The sequence below is a fragment of the Heteronotia binoei genome, chromosome 21 (assembly GCF_032191835.1).
Source record: "Heteronotia binoei isolate CCM8104 ecotype False Entrance Well chromosome 21, APGP_CSIRO_Hbin_v1, whole genome shotgun sequence".
NCBI classification, from domain to species: Eukaryota; Metazoa; Chordata; class Lepidosauria; order Squamata; family Gekkonidae; genus Heteronotia; species Heteronotia binoei.
The window spans coordinates 86,521,525-86,537,441 of record NC_083243.1 but is presented as its reverse complement, the minus strand read 5'-3'; the positions used below and the strand labels follow the sequence as shown (position 1 = coordinate 86,537,441).

Below are 15,917 nucleotides of genomic sequence, written 5' to 3'. Positions count from 1 at the left end.
TGGCCAAGCAATCACAGTTACATTTATCATAAAGACAGGTTGCTTACCTGTAACTGTAGATCTTCGAGTGGTCATCTGTGCATTCACACTTGTGGGATACTGCGCCTGCGCCGGTCCCTGATCGGTATCTGTAAGAAAGCCCGGGAATTTTCCGCGGTCAGCGCCACTGGGCATGCGCAGGCGTCCCACTGCGCACGCCCAACGGCGCCACCGCGGCAATCCCGCCAGTTCCTTCATGACCGCTGAAAGCTCCTAGTGAAGGGAGACCGTCAGCAGTGGGGAAGGAGGGCGGGTAGTGTGAATGCACAGATGACCACTCGAAGATCTACAGTTACAGGTAAGCAACCTGTCTATCTTCTTCGTGGTCTCTGTGCATCACACTTGTGGGAGATTAGCAAGCAAGGCATACCTGGAGGTGGGAAGACGGTCAACCGGAAACAGCAGATTGTAGAACCGCAGTCCCCAACCGAGTCCTCTGTTGAGCATGCACGTCCAGCGCGTAGTGCTTCATGAAGGCATGCGGGGAAGACCAGGTAGCAGCTTTGCAGACATCCGCCAAGGGCACACCCTTCAGGAACGCCATCGATGTCGCCATCGCTCTTGTGGAGTGTCCACGGACAGGTCCAGGCAGCGGCCTTTTCGCTAGGAGGTAGCAGATCTTAATGGTCTCTGTCAGCCACTTCGAGAATCTCTGTGACGAGATCCTGGAGCCCAGTTTGGGCGCAGTGTAGGAGACGAATAGCTGCTGGTCCCTGCGAAAGGCTTTAGAGCGCTTTAGGTAAAAGAGCAAAGCACGCCTGACGTCTAGGGCGTGCAGCCTACGCTCCTCGTCCAAGGAGGGGTTAGGGAAAAAGGATGGTAGCCAAACCTCTAGGTTGAGGTGAAACTGGGAAGCCACCTTAGGGAGGAAGCTGATGTCTGGGGCCAGGGAGACACCGGATTCCCTAAAGATTAGGTAAGGGTAGTCACAACGCATCGCCGTAAGCTCCCCCACACGACGTGCAGAAGTGATGGCCACCAAAAAGGCAGTCTTCCAAGACAGGAGCTGCAGGGAGCATATGGCCATAGGCTCGAAGGGACGCCTGGTTAGTGTATCTAGGACCAGAGTCAGATCCCACAGTTGAGTGGGAGGCTTAGATGGTGGATGCAGTCTAAACAGCCCCCTCATAAACTTTTTGGACTGGGGGTGAGCAAAGATGGAGTATCCCCCCACAGGTTCGTGAAAGGCAGATATAGCTGCCAGGTAGACCTTAATGGAGGAGAAAACTAAGCCTGCGTCAACTAGGGATAGCAAAAAGTCAAAGATGGCCGGCAGGCCTGCCTCCCTTGGTGTGCCTGACCGGTCAGCCATAAAGTTCGAGAACTTCCTCCACTTCCTATTATAGGAAGCTCTGGTGGAGGGTTTCCTGCTATTTAGTAGGACCTCCTGGACCCTGTCAGAGAACTCTATTGGTTTATAAACCAAGCTGTCAGTTTCAGGTGTGGCACGTTGTGGTGCAGCACGTGCCCCCCCTGAGACGACAAGAGGTCTGGTTCCGCTGGGAAGTGGTAGAGGTTCCCCCCCGACAGCTGTAGCAGTGTGGAGAACCAGTTCTGGCGGGGCCACCAGGGGGTCACCAGGATGCAACGTGGCCTCTCCGTTGCTATCTTGTTGACTACTCTCGTCAACAGGGGAAGGGGCGGGAACAGGTAGAGAAACCGGCCCGCCCAGGGGATGAGGAGTCCGTCCCCCAGGGATGCTGGGTCCGCCCCCCCCCCCCGGAGCAGAACATGGGGCACTTCTTGTTGTTTGCTGTGGCAAAGGCATCCAGCTGTGGGTATCCCCAAAGCTGGAAAACTGGTTCCAGAAAGCGCCACTGAAGTTCCCACTCGTGTGGTGAGGCCCCCCCTCTGCTCAAGGAGTCTGCCTGTGTGTTGAGGACCCCTGGAAGATGAGCAGCCTTCACAAAGATGTTGTGCTGGATGCATTCCGCCCACAAGTCCATTGCCAGTGCACAGAGCCGACGGGACACTGTTCCACCCTGCCTGTTGATGTAGGCCAGGGCGGTGGTATTGTCTGTGAGCAGTGCCACCGTCCTTCCTGCCAGCTTCGGGCGGAATGAACGAAGGGCAAAGTGCACCGCCAGCAGTTCCAGGTAATTTATGTGGTGCAGGGCCAGTGTGGGAGGCCACTGGCCCCCCACGCAGAGGTCGTCCATGTGGGCCCCCCAACCCCACAGGGAGGCATCCGTGGTGATGGTTACTGTGGGGGCCGGGAGATGGAAGGGAGCCCCTTGGCAGATATTGTCCTTCGACTCCCACCACTGGAGCGATTGGAGCGTCGTGGGGGGAATAGTGAACCTCTTTCGAGGTGAGTCTTTGGTTGGGCGGAACTGACGGAGAAACCATAGCTGCAGGTCTCTCATCCTCAGTTTCGTGAAGAGTAGCACGCTTGTCGTCGCCGCCATCAGCCCCAGCATCCGCTGAAGCTGTTGTACTGTGCCCCACCCTTGTCTCTGGAGCAACTGCACTGTGCTGATGATGTCCTCTGCCCTCTGGGCGGGCAGGAACGCTCGATGCAGGTTTGTGTCCAGTACTGCCCCTATGAACTGCACTATCCTTGATGGAGTGAGTTTTGATTTCTCTAGGTTGACCGGCAAACCCAGGGCATCGAGAAGGCGTAGTGTGGTTGTGATGTGAGCAGACAGGCTTTCCCTTGATCTGGCTACCAGGAGCCAGTCGTCTATTTATGGGAAGACTATCACCCCCTGCAGCCGGAGGTGGGCAGCCACTACGCTCATCATTTTTGTAAACACCCTGGGTGCTGTGGAGAGTCTGAATGGTAGGGCCGTGAACTGGAAGTGCTGTGGGCCCACAGCAAATCTTAAAAACCTTCTGAACTCTGGGTGGATGCTGATATGGAAGTAAGCATCCTTGAGATCTAGGGTGGCCATCCAATCCCCTTGGTTGATGAGGGGCAGGATTGATTGCAGTGTGGACATCCTGAACTTCTGGTACAGGATGAATTTGTTCAGATTCCGAAGGTCCATAATGGATCTCAGCCCTCCATCCCTCTTGGGAACCAGGAAGTAGCGGGAGTAGAAACCACCCGCCCTGTCCCCTGTTGGTACCTTCTCTATGGCTTGTTTCTGTAGGAGGGTGGCCAACTCCGCCAGCAGAGGTGGGGAGGGAGAAGTGGTGACCACTACGGACTGGTTTGGAATCTGAGCAAAGTCTATTTTGTAGCCCTCTTTGATGATGGATAGGGCCCACCTGTCTGAGGAGACCCGCTCCCAGGCAGGCAGGAAAGGGCGGAGGCGGATAGTGGAATGGGTGGGGGCAACGATGTGTGCAACAGTAAAGTCAAAGCCCCTGCTTAGAGGGGCGGGCGCCCTTAGGTTTGCCTGAAGGCTGGGCGCTGTAGCGACCTCTGTTGTTACCCGAGTAGGCCTGCTTATCGGGTTGTGAGGAACGGGGGTGCCACTGTTGGTCTGAGGGTGGCTTGTGGGGAGGCTTCCTGGTCCAGGATCTGCTCCACTGCCTGGCTCTGGGTTGTCTGGAGGATGCCTGCACCCCCAGGCTCCTGGAGATCTTCAGGTTTTTATCTAGTTCCTGTAGGGCATTGTCCGTGGTCGTACTAAAGAGGCCGTCACCTTCAAAGGGTAAGTCCTCGATGAGTGCCCTGGTGTCCTGCTGTAGGGCGGTAGACCTTAGCCAGGAGTGTCTACGGATGGAGACGGTGGACATGATGGCCGAGGCAGACACGTCTACCATGTGCCTCGCTGCTGTTAGCTGCTGCTTGGCCACCGATAGGCCTTCTTTTTGCAGTCTCATTGCGGCCATTTTCTTTTCCTCAGGTAGGGAGGAGAGGAGGGGGGACAGCTGTTCCCACATGGCGTACTGGTATCTCGCCATGCAGGCCGCATAGTTAGATACTTTCGCGCCAAGGGATCCCGCCGAATAGATCTTCCTGCCCATACTGTCCAATTTCTTCCCCTCCTTGTCAGGAGGGGCAGAATGCACCCTACGCGACCTCAAGGAAGATGAGACGATGGCTGAATTTGGTTTTGGGTGCATGAATAAAAACTCAGCCCCTGTCTCCTGGACCTTGTACATATGGTCCAGCTTCCTCGAGGACACCGGTGCCGAGGATGGCTTCTTCCAAGGGTCCTTGAGTGCCTGTAGGATGACCTTGGTCACGGGCAGGGCCACAGCCGTGGAGGTGTCTCGTTGGACGATATCAAAGACGTTATCGTCCACGACTGGCTTAGGCTGGGAGATGGGGACGGAAATGGTGGTTGCCATCCTTTTAACCATTTCTGCATAGGACCGCAGGTCCTCTGAGGGCGAGACTGGGAGGTCCTCCGCTGTGTTAGGATCCGGCGAGGGTTCCCAGGTTCTCTCCTCGTCGCTCTCCGACCCCGATGGCGAAGACTCTCTATGCTCTGAGCGCTCCGACAGGGGTGGTGTTGGCTCCCTCCGTGGTGACTGGATCGGCGTCGGGGGTCGGTGCGGGGGCTCTGTTGGTGCGAAGCATCGCTCCGGTGGGATCGATACCGATGGTCTTCTGGATCGGTGTGATGTCCTGGAGAATGAGGACATTTCGGACCAATGCTCCCACTCCGGGTGGTCCCTTGGCTGGTAGCAGTGGAACTGTGGGCAGCAGGGGTAGGTCGACTGCCATCTATGCTGCTCCCAAGGGGGTATCGGTGGGAAACGGCGAGGCTCGACCGACGGCTCCCTCTCTCTTACGCGCCTGGGCGCTGCCGGTGTCGCCGCATCGGCCGATGTCGCTACTTCAACGTCCGATGCCGACTCGCCGCTCCGCCGACGAGATGCCACCGATGGAGATCGATGGGTTAGGTCGATCTCCACTTCCGATGCTGAGGATCGCGGCTGATGAACGCTGGGCCCGAGGGCCAGTGGGCTGCGAGGTCGATGGACGCTCGCCCTTGGAGTTGAAGGGCTGCGAGGCCGATGAACGCTAGCCCTTGGAGATGAAGGGCTGCGTGGCCGATGAGCGCTAGCCCCTGGAGTCGGTGGGCTGTGCAGCGGAGAGGGAGGAACCCTTCTCTGCGGCTCGATGGCGATCGGTGCCGACACGTCGGGAGAAGGTGAAGTGGAGCGTGGTTGCTTTCGCTTCTCCTTGCTCTTCGCCTTCTTGGAGGATTCTCGCCCCGCTTCCTCCCATCGCTTCTTCGCGGGCCTCTCGACCAACCCCTCGAGGGCTCGTTTCGCGGGCTGTTGATCCCTTGGAGCTTCCGCCTCGATCAAGGTCGCATCGGCCGATGGGACCGTCGGGGGTTGGGCGGCCGCCATTTTTGGTACCGATGCCGAGGGGCTCGCCGTTGGTTTCGGAGGGCGAAGTGCCAAGGTAGTTAGTGCGGCCGAGAGCCTTCCGCCCTGTTCTTCCTGGTTTGTTTGGAGAAGCGGAGGCAGTGTGGGCAGGCCTCCACATGGTGCGCTTCGCCCAAGCAGAGAAGACACAGGGAATGGCCGTCGGGAGGGGCGATCTTCTTCCCGCAGGCTTGGCACCTCTTAAAAAAACCCCAGCGACTGTCCATAGACAATCGTCACTGGGAAGGTCCCCTCAGAGTCCTCTGAGAGGGAGAAAAAACTAGGGAAACAACAGGGGGGGAAGGCCCCGGAGGACGACCCACCACCACACGCACCCGGAAAAATACAAAGTCTCTCTCTCTTTTTTTTTTTTAAACTAACTAACTAACTAACTAGAAACTAACTACTACTCTACGGAAAAACAACAAAGCGGCTATATATACAGAGGCTAGGGGAAAAAAGGGTAAAACCCGAAGCTCACCGACCGGGAACACGAGGAAACGCAGCTTCTTCGCGCAGCGGTCAGAAAGGAACTGGCGGGATTGCCGCGGTGGCGCTGTTGGGCGTGCGCAATGGGACGCCTGCGCATGCCCAGTGGCGCCGACCGCGGAAAATTCCCGGGCTTTCTTACAGATACCGATCGGGGACCGGCGCAGGCGCAGTATCCCACAAGTGTGATGCACAGAGACCACGAAGAAGATCCATCCCTCATAGCTCTACTTGGGAAAGTCTTATGTATTACACAAACAGCAAATGGAAGTAGGTTTCTCTAAATATGCCTCCTCCTAATAAGAGTACAATTAAATTAGTTTCCCCTTGAATATCCCCAAATTGTAAAATGACAGTTTTTTAAAACTACCCCTAATGGATGTTCGAAATAAAATGGTTTGCCACAAAGTCTACCATTCCCTGCTAAAGACTGGCTTTATCCTTCCCCTCACCTAGAGACATCAGCAACTGCAGATTACATTACAACAGAGAGGGGAAAAAATCTAATAAAGTATTCTGTTTATGTGTGACATGAGTGTGCACAATAAAACTGGCTCCTAGAAATCCATAGAATAAATCAACTTCCAAAATTACTCTAGAGAACAATTTTGGCAAATTTCTGCAGAAGTTCCTGAGGGCCCTTTGTAATGTTTCAAAAAGCCCTGTAAATACTAGCATGCATGAATGTCATCAGCCATCCAGATGCAAAACACAAAACAGAGGTTGTGATGATGGGCACAGACTGAGTACATGCATCCCCTTTATTCCCCCCTATGGCATACCAAGGCCAAAGAGTCTTCAACTAGGTCCAGTTATCTGAGGCATCAATATGTGGGTGCCTCAGTAAATAAAATTTTCTTATAACTGTGTGTAAGGATTCAGGTTACATGAAATAAATAAACCTAGGTTTATTAAGGCACCTGATTGTTGGATGTCATAACTAAATGAGACTTCAGTCTCAGCGTGCGTTAACCAGGTAAGCGGCTGTTATGACTAAACGTCAATATGAATTGAGTCAGAAGTAAATTAGTATGACTAAATATATGCAAAATATAACTAGGGCACTGATGGTATTCTTAAGAGCATTCTGTGGTTTTGTAAAAGTTTTAGTAATAATTTAGACTCATCTTTGACAAAAACAACTACAGTAAATATAAGCATGTGTATAAGAATTTGGGATAAAACAAGCAGAGCGGACTCACACATGCTGAATTTATAATCTATAATTTTAGCCACAATATTAAAACAGGACGGGGACAAGGCAGCTGTCTGGAGATTTCAACACACGCAAGGACCATTTGCAGGCAGAAACTAAGTTAAGAGAGTACATTTTCTGCAGTCGGGTGAGAGACCTGCTTCCCACCTCCCTTCATTCCTACAATGACACATATATCCACCTTGAAGTCCAGCACTGATGCTTCAGATCCCTGACACATTTTATCTGTTCAAACATATTTATCATTCAGTGTGTAAGCCTGGCAGAATCCTCCAGCTCACATATTTTTCAAGACTTCCTCTCTCACAGCAAGCCATTGTTTGTCTTTCCATCTGAATCCCAAATTTCAGTTTATCTTCTTTTCAAACCAGGATTAAATTAATTTGGAATCTTAGTCTGGGGAAACAAAAGAACACACTTTGTGCTTCAGTTTGCTGTGGAAGTCTCTATGTAGGGACTGGAGAGCAGGAGGATTTGAGCCTGAGGCTTACTCTCCTAGGTTTATTCAGAGTCTCTCAATACTTATAATTTAGTAGGCCCAAGCATTTAGTGCTGACATAGTACCTCCACACATCACTGCCTTTAGAGAACATGGATGAGCGGATGACCTCAGGAGCCATCCAGGCATATGTCCCAGCTGCACTCATTTTGGTTGTCTTATGCCACTCCCTGGCCAAGCCAAAATCTGTGATCTTCAAGTTCTTGTTGCTCAGGTCTCCATTTTCCACCTTCTCGAGAATCAATACTAGGACACAGAGAAAAAAATTAAATGTATGTATAGCAAAAATATAAATTTTATGCCAAAAGAAAAATATTTACCCTTCTTTTAAAATCTAGTAGTGGGGAAGGGGAGAAGAGTCAAATCTAGCCATGCATGCATATAAATATAAAGATGCTGTCTGGATTACCACTTGAGCTAGCTGGATTCCCACCAAACTACACACCAGGAGAAGTTGCAAAGCAATCAGAACAATAACAACAGCTGCTGTTGCTGCTACAATAATAATAATGTGGAGGGGAATCTCCTGAAAGTTAAGCAACCAGTTGCAGAAGAAAAACAAGCACTGAATGACTACACCAAGAAAAGCAAAGAGAAGCTTCTACTTGAAGTGTCCAAGGCAGACTTATTTAAGGTTACAGAAACCAAACAAGATTTCAAAAAGATTACAGTCAAAACTAACTTTGACAACTCGAAGAAAAAGTGCTTGTATGGCCAATATTTTAAAAAAAACAGAGAATAAACCTAGTGAAAAAACCTGAAAGTGGTTTCAAAATGGGCATTTCAATAAAGAGACAAAAGGACTCATTCTGGCTGCACAAGAGCAGACATTCAAAATGAATAGCATGAAAGCCAAGATTCAGAAGACCATGATAACAGTAAATATCAACTTTGCAAGACAAAGGATGAAACAGTTGACCACATGGTCAGTGCCTGAAGTAAAATTGCTCAAAGTGATTATAAAGAACATCATGATAGAGTTGCGGCTATGTTTCACTGGAACAGGGGTGTCAAACATGCGGTCTGGGGGTCTGAGTTGGTTTCTATCAGGGTTCGTATCAGCCTCCTGAGCAAATGGCTGTCATCTGCTTCCTTCTCCCTCTCTTTTGCTTCCTTCTGCATCACAGTTTGCTTTGCCAGGTTTACTCAACCACACAGGAGCTACAGAGCAAAGCCTCTATTTTCTCCATTGGCTGAGGCTCCTCCCTTGGGGAGGAAGGGGGGAGGGAGAGCTTGCTTTGCCAGGGTCTCTCATTTGCACAGCACAGCTACTGAGCCAAGCCTCTCTTCCTTCTGTCAGCTGAGGCTCCTCCCCCTCTTGGTCCCTTGGGGAAGGAAGGAAAGAGACAGAGCTTCCTTTGCCCAGTTCCTGGATCCCATGGGAGAGATACAAAGAAAGCACTTTTATGACCAACGTATGCTAATGTTTTAAGTTTTATTTTATATTTTAAGTTGTTTTTTTTAGTTTAAGGTTTTATTTTAGGTTGTTGTTTTTTTAAAATCTTTGTTTGTCTGTGTCCTTTATAAAGTTTATCTCTCTGCTACCTTGCATTACACTTTATGACACACATGGCCCAGCCCGACAAGGTCTAATTTGTGCCTGATCTGGTCCTCATAACAAATGAAACTGACACCCCTGCACTGGAATCTTTGCAATTACCATCAGCCAGAAATTCATAGGAGTACAAACCAGACAAGATAATAGAGAATGATGAAACCAAGATTCTTTGACATTTGTTTCCAACAACTGTGATATCATAGGAGCATAACACCTATGATATCACAATTGTAGAAAAAAAATGAGAAATAGTGTTTGGATCACTGCCTTCGCAATCCTAGGAGACAGCAGAACAGAAAGGGAAGAACAGAACAGGAAAAGATCACAAAATACTGAGACCCATGAATAGAGTTAGAGTGTCTGGAAGAAGAAGGTTACTATCATGCCAGTTACCACTGGAGCACTTAGAGCAGTGCCTAGAAGTTTCAAGAAACACCTGGACATTCTGGGCATTGAGCAAATAATACCAGCTCAGCTCCAGAAGACAGTGTTGCTTGGAACAGCAAAAATCCTGCAAAGATACCTCTGCAATTCCCAAGAACTTGGCTAGACCTCAAATTGCAGATCATCATGTCTATCAGCCAAATATCTGACTGTGACAATTCATCATCACCATAATAAATAATACAGAAAACTGTATTTATTATTCTGTTTTGTTTTTGAAGTAACAGATACTTTTTGCCTGTCTTCAGCCAATCAATTCTGGCGACTGCAATAAAGATCTAAAGTACACAGGACCCAGGTCAATTACAACTTTCTGTACTGAAACACAGTGTCTTGAGTTGTACCCAAAAAGCTATATGAATCCACTGCGGTACTGATGTAATGTGTTCCTGGCAACACACTTTGTCTGAAGGCAGAATGCTGAGCTATGCACCAGATGCAACTTGAGAAGAATCATCATGGGCAACCTTATACACACTACAGCAGCCCACTCTCAACCTTTACAAAAGGCATGAACAACAAGGCCACGAAGTACATATATGAAGAGCATACTTAATTTTTAATCACCATTATAGGTGTTGACACTGAAAATACAGATTTATGTTTATAAAGCACCTATTCTGAAAGTTTCCATTTCTAACATTCTAAAGGATTAGAATTCCCCAACAAAGTTGTAGGAGTTGCTAATAATTTTGTTGCATCCACTTTAATTGTATAATTCTTAAACACTATATTTCACCACAATTGACTAGTGCATTGTATGAAAGAACTTAACACAGCCACAGAATGCTAGAGTTAACCTTTTCAACAGAATTAAAATGTATTTAAATGACTTGGTTTTCAATTCCTCACATGGTTTTCTTATTTTGAGTGTCCTTTATCATTCTCCAGTATGACTTACTACAATCAGAAGTTGTTGAAACAAAGCAGTGGGCAACAACTGCTGGTATACATACTTTGTCTGCTTTGGCTCCCCACTTGTGGAATAGCCTATCAGAGAAGGTCCCACGCCTGTTTCTGCAAACTATAAAAAATGGGGTTGTTCAAGAGAGCTTTTCTATAAAGGTAACAGATCTATACTAGGGATGAGCACATAACGGGACAATGGTGGTTCATTTCAGATCTTGGTTGGTTTGACTGCCTGAACAGGTTCATGGTTCATTGATTTGTTTGGCTCAGGAGGTGCAAAACTCACCAGGAGTCTTCAGCAGGCTCTCCTCCACCCACCCTCCAAGTCTGGCAAACAGATTTTCCTAGTTATAGTCCCTGAGAGCAGGTGCCCCCAGGAAAGCTTGACTTCAGCCCTCACAACAAAAACGAAGACTGATTCCCCAGTAGCCTTGTTCTGGTCTCATTGATCCTTTTCCCGCAGCGCTTCTGCTGGATTTCGGGCAGGCAAAAAACAGTTTTTAGAGGATCCTGCCTGCCGCTGAGGGAACTTGAAAAGAGGCAGGGCAACTCACCACCCCGGGGCAGCTAGTGCAAAATCCAGCAGAAGCACCAGCAGGAAAAGAACAATAAGGCTAGTAGGTAATTGGTCTCTCTGTAGTGCAAAGTGAAAGCAGGTAAATCAGGGTGCCTGCTCCCATAGAGCAGAATGGAAGCTCTGTGATTGGCTCCCAGAGCTGCCAATCAAGCTATGGACAACTGCTATAGGTGTTTCTAGGGCTTCCAGAAGTCCACTTCCAACACTGCCTAGGAATTGAATCAGTGCCAGGCTGTTTAGAAAAATGAGCCACAAAAACAAAACAAACCAACTGTCAAGGGAAAAAAGATGTTCCATTTTCCAGTTCAGGCATGGAGCGAGCAAACAAAATGGTTTGGAAAAAATCACAAATCAGCCCAGTTTGTGCACAAATTGTAATTCATGGTTCAGTCTGTGCCCATCCCTAGTCTATACCTTAGAACAAATTTTGAGTCCAGAGGCACATTTAAGATCAACTAAGTTTTATTCAAGTTATGAGCTTTTATAAGCATGCACAGAAAGTGTGTGTGCACATGAAAACTCGCACCTTGAATAAAATTTTGTTGGTCATAAAGGTACCACTGGAGTAAAAATCTGTTTTCCTGCTTTAGATCAACACAGCTGCCCACCTAGGTCCACACCATAACACAATCATTAATAAATAAAAGCCTAACCGCGGTGACAAATCTGAGAATTTTCATTGATTGGATGTGGCTTACACAGGATTGGTTCACACTCTGTCTCTGGCGTGCCATCAGCTGATTCTGCTCTCCCACACCGACTGCCGGCCCCATCAGGGAAGAACCTCACCAGAAGGCCACTGACCTTTGAGGGAGACAGTTTTCTGCTGACAGGTTCTCCTGTGGGCTTACTGATCACTACTGCCTCTCCTCAGGGCCTGTTGAAGGAAATCCAGGACAGTTCATCTCCTCCCCCCACCCCACACACAACACTGCCGTGAAGCAAATAGTGAAGCAAACAGTAAATTGTGAAAGACATGTTCATGAGACAAAACAGTGGCAGTTCCTTCTCTTCAATTGACACAAAAGGAATGTTCATTCACAGCAGAGAAGGGCCAGTTCCAGGTTGGCGGGAAATTCCTGAATTATCACCACAGGCCTCTGAGGGAGAGGCCTTTCCTCCTGGGGGACTATTGCCGCCAGTCTCCAGGTGAGGGCTGAAGATCACTCAGCATTACAACTCCAGATGGCAGAGATCAGCTCTCCCTGAGGTGGTGGTGGGGGGGGGGGGTGTGTGGAGTGAATAATTTCACTTGAGTGGGTTGGAAAACAGCAAGGCTGGGGTGCACTCACCCAGAGAACATAAGAACATGGGAAGCCATGTTGGATCAGCCCAATGGTCCATCCAGTCCAACACTCTGTGTCACACAGTGGCCAATATATATATATACGCACACACAAACATATATATATATATATACACACACACACTGTGGCTAATAGCCACTGATGGACCTCTGCTCCATATTTTTACTCAATCCCCTCGTGAAGCTGGCTATGCTTGTAGCCACCACCACTTCCTATGGCAGTGAAATCCACAAGTTAATCACCCTTTAGGTAAAGAAGTACTTCCTTTTATCCGTTTTAACCTGACTGCTCAGCAGTTTCATTGAATGCCCACAAGTTCTTGTATTGTGAGAAAGGGAGAAAAGTACTTCTTTTTCTACTGTCTCCATCCCATGCATAATCTTGTAAACCTCTCTCATGTCACCCCGCAGTCCACGTTTCTCCAAACTAAACAGCCCCAAGCGTTTTAACCTTTCTTCATAGGGAAAGTGTTCCAAACCTTTAATCATTCTAGTTGCCCTTTTCTGGATTTTTTCCAATGCTATAATGTCCTTTTTGAGGTGCGGTGACCAGAATTGCACACAGTATTCCAAATGAGACCGCACCATTGATTTATACAGGCTGATTATGATACTGGCTGATTTGTTTTCAATTCCCTTCCTAATAATTCCCAGCATGGCGTTGGCCTTTTTTATTGCAAATGCACACTGTCTTGACATTTTCAGTGAGTTATCTACCGTGACCCCAAGATCTCTCTCTTGGTCAGTCTCTCCCAGTTCACACCCCATCAACTTGTATATGTAGCTGGGATTCTTGGCCTCAATATGCATTACTTTGCACTTGGCCACACTGAACCTCATCTGCCACGTTGACGCCCACTCATCCAGTCTCAACAGATCCCTTTGGAGTGCCTCACAATCCTCTCTGGTTCTCACCACCCTGAACAATTTAGTGTCATCTGCAAACTTGGCCACTTCACTGCTTACTCCCAACTCCAATTCATTAATGAACAAGTTAAAGAGCATGGGACCCAGTACTGAGCCCTGAGGCACCCCACTGCTTACCGTCTTCCACTGCAAAGACTGCCCATTTATACTCACTCTCTGCTTCCTATTAATTAGCCAGTTTTTGATCCACAAGAGGACCTGTCCTTTTATTCCATGACTCTCGAGCTTACTAAGGAGCCTTTGATGAGGACCTTTATCAAAAGCTTTCTGGAAGTCAAGGTAAACAACATGTATTGGGTCCCCTTTGCCCACATGTTTGTTCACCCCCTCAAAGAACTGTAACAGGTTAGTGAGGCAAGATCTTCCCTTACAGAACCCATGCTGAGTCTTCCTCAATAACTTGTGTTCATCAATGTGTCTATTCATTCTGTCCTTGATAATGGTTTCTACCAACTTTCCTGGTATTGAATTCAGACTGATTGGCCTGAAATTTCCAGGATCTCCTCTGGAACCCTTTTTAAAGATGGGGGTGACATTTGCTATCTTCCAGACCTCAGGAACAGAGGCAGATTTCAATGAAAGATTACATATTTTTGTCAGGAGATCCACAAGTTCAACTTCTGAGTTCTTTCAGAAGGCCTTTAGTGGTACCTTTCCTGGTTGGTGGGAAATTTCTGGAGATTCTGTGGTGGAGTTTGAGAAGGGCATATGAATAAGGGCTTCAGAACGGGGTCTGCTAGACACAGGTTCTTGCTGTGGAGCTGACTGGGTAATTTTGGACCAATCACAAACTTTCAGCCTAACCTGCCTCATGGGCTGTTGTTCAGATTAACGTGGGGAGAGGAGAATGATGTAAACTGCTTTTGTGTCCCCCCACACTGTGAAGAAAGACTGTCCTTTTCCTATGTAGAGGCTGCAGGGAGAGGAATGGCAATGGAAACCTGAAGTCAGGGGGCAGATAAAGGGAAGAAGATAGGGTTGCCAACTCCAGGTTAGGTAATTCCTGGAGATTTAAGGGGTGGATCCTGGAGATATGTGGTCTGAGAAGATAGGACCTCAGACAGGTACAATGCCATTTCCTCCTGGGGAACCACTGGAGATCACTCAGATTTACAAGTCCTCTCTAGATGGCAGAGATCAGCTCCCCTTGAGGTGTGTGTGGTGTGGGGGAGTCAATGCCTTCACTTGGGTGGGTGGGAAGACAAGGGTGGCAGGCACTCACCAGAGCCTTTTAGAGCTCACTGTATTTTTTCTTCACAGCATGCCTTATGCCTACTGCTTCATAAAAGACACTTCATAAAAGGAAAGAGGCTGTAGATTATCCCACTGTGTATAAAGCATATTATTACCCTGTTCTCACTGCACTTTCTATTTATGCATAGCATTTTTGTTCATTAGACCCACATTCTGTATCATGCCTACTATAATCAGACGTTCAGATTTCAATAATGCTAGAGCTAGTACACTGCTCACTAGATGTTCCCTCAGTATTGAGGGTATTAAACGACACTGCATGTATTAGATCACTTTCATAAGGAATGCTATCAATAGAGTCCCATGAGAAAGGCAAATAAATATAATGGTCCTCAGCTGTATAGCCAGTTTTCCTCCCATCTCTGCACTCAGGTGAAAATATTTCAGTTTTACAATATTAAGTTTATTAACCTATTAACAATATCACAATCAGACGTTGGTCAACAGATGAGTCAATATTAGTCACATAAGCATTATGTTTGTTTTTCTTGTACAAAGTTATTTTAAGCTTCAACAGGTTTGGTTCTTTAACTACAAGAATTAATGAGTTAACTTACAATGTGCTATGATCACAACATTAAACCTACCTTGAGTGTTTTATTAGAGATGGCAGGTTAAAGAGCTATCCTACATAAACATACACACACATACACCAGAATGAAAGCAAGCCCAATTAGTAAAACAAAAATGTCAATTTTCACCCAAGAGTCAGAAATAACTGGTGCTTGCACAGGGGACGATGTTAACCTTTTAAAGACACATATGGTGCAATGAAGGGGACATGAAAGTGCACAGGGAGCAAACTAAGCATTATGCTGGCATATCCCTTAAGATATGCCCTGGCACTTCCATGGCAATCTCAGACTCTGGCACAGCAACCTGGCAAAACAACCCTTGGTGCCAGCTTGGAAGGGGGCAACCTTGATGGCATGACAGGAGTCAGTTGGGTCCCTAAGCTGCTTTAACCTGGGAATGCCCCCTGGAACTAGTGGAAAGTTATGCCTCATGAGCCACAGGGTATAGATGAGGGCTGTGTCCAGTACCCATTGGCCCCTGGGCAAACACCTGCACCCCATAACCAATGACAACAACCTGCAGGCAATGTAAACCCCAGCCATGGCAACAGCAACCAGTTTAACCTGATGGCCTCAACTCAGAAGTCACAGCATGGACATCCCTGCAAAGTAAAGTAGGCCCAATGCACATACCCCAACCCAACCAGGGGCTATGGTTACACCCTGCCTGGCCCAGCAGAGGGAGCTGGGCATCTGGAAACCACACTATCACAAAATCAAAGCTGTATATAAGCACATAGCAATAGCAGCCTTTACTAGGAACATAAAATCATAGACTTGACAATACTAACCACACCACAGATATGGCAGCAAGGGGGAGTAATGTCCCAAGGAAATGGGGTCTCCG

At 48.0% G+C, this 15,917-nt stretch overlaps 1 protein-coding gene across 3 annotated transcripts in view; it reads right to left on the bottom strand.

Annotated features, from left to right (window-relative positions):
- Window positions 1-15,917, bottom strand: part of MAP3K9 (mitogen-activated protein kinase kinase kinase 9) — an 81,545-nt gene that overhangs the window by 36,857 nt on the left and 28,771 nt on the right. For all 3 annotated transcript variants that reach the window (XM_060262091.1, XM_060262089.1, XM_060262090.1), the window contains exon 3: window positions 7,586-7,766. In XM_060262091.1, the coding sequence (XP_060118074.1) occupies window positions 7,586-7,766 (181 nt within the window). The remainder of the gene's footprint in view (window positions 1-7,585; window positions 7,767-15,917) is intronic.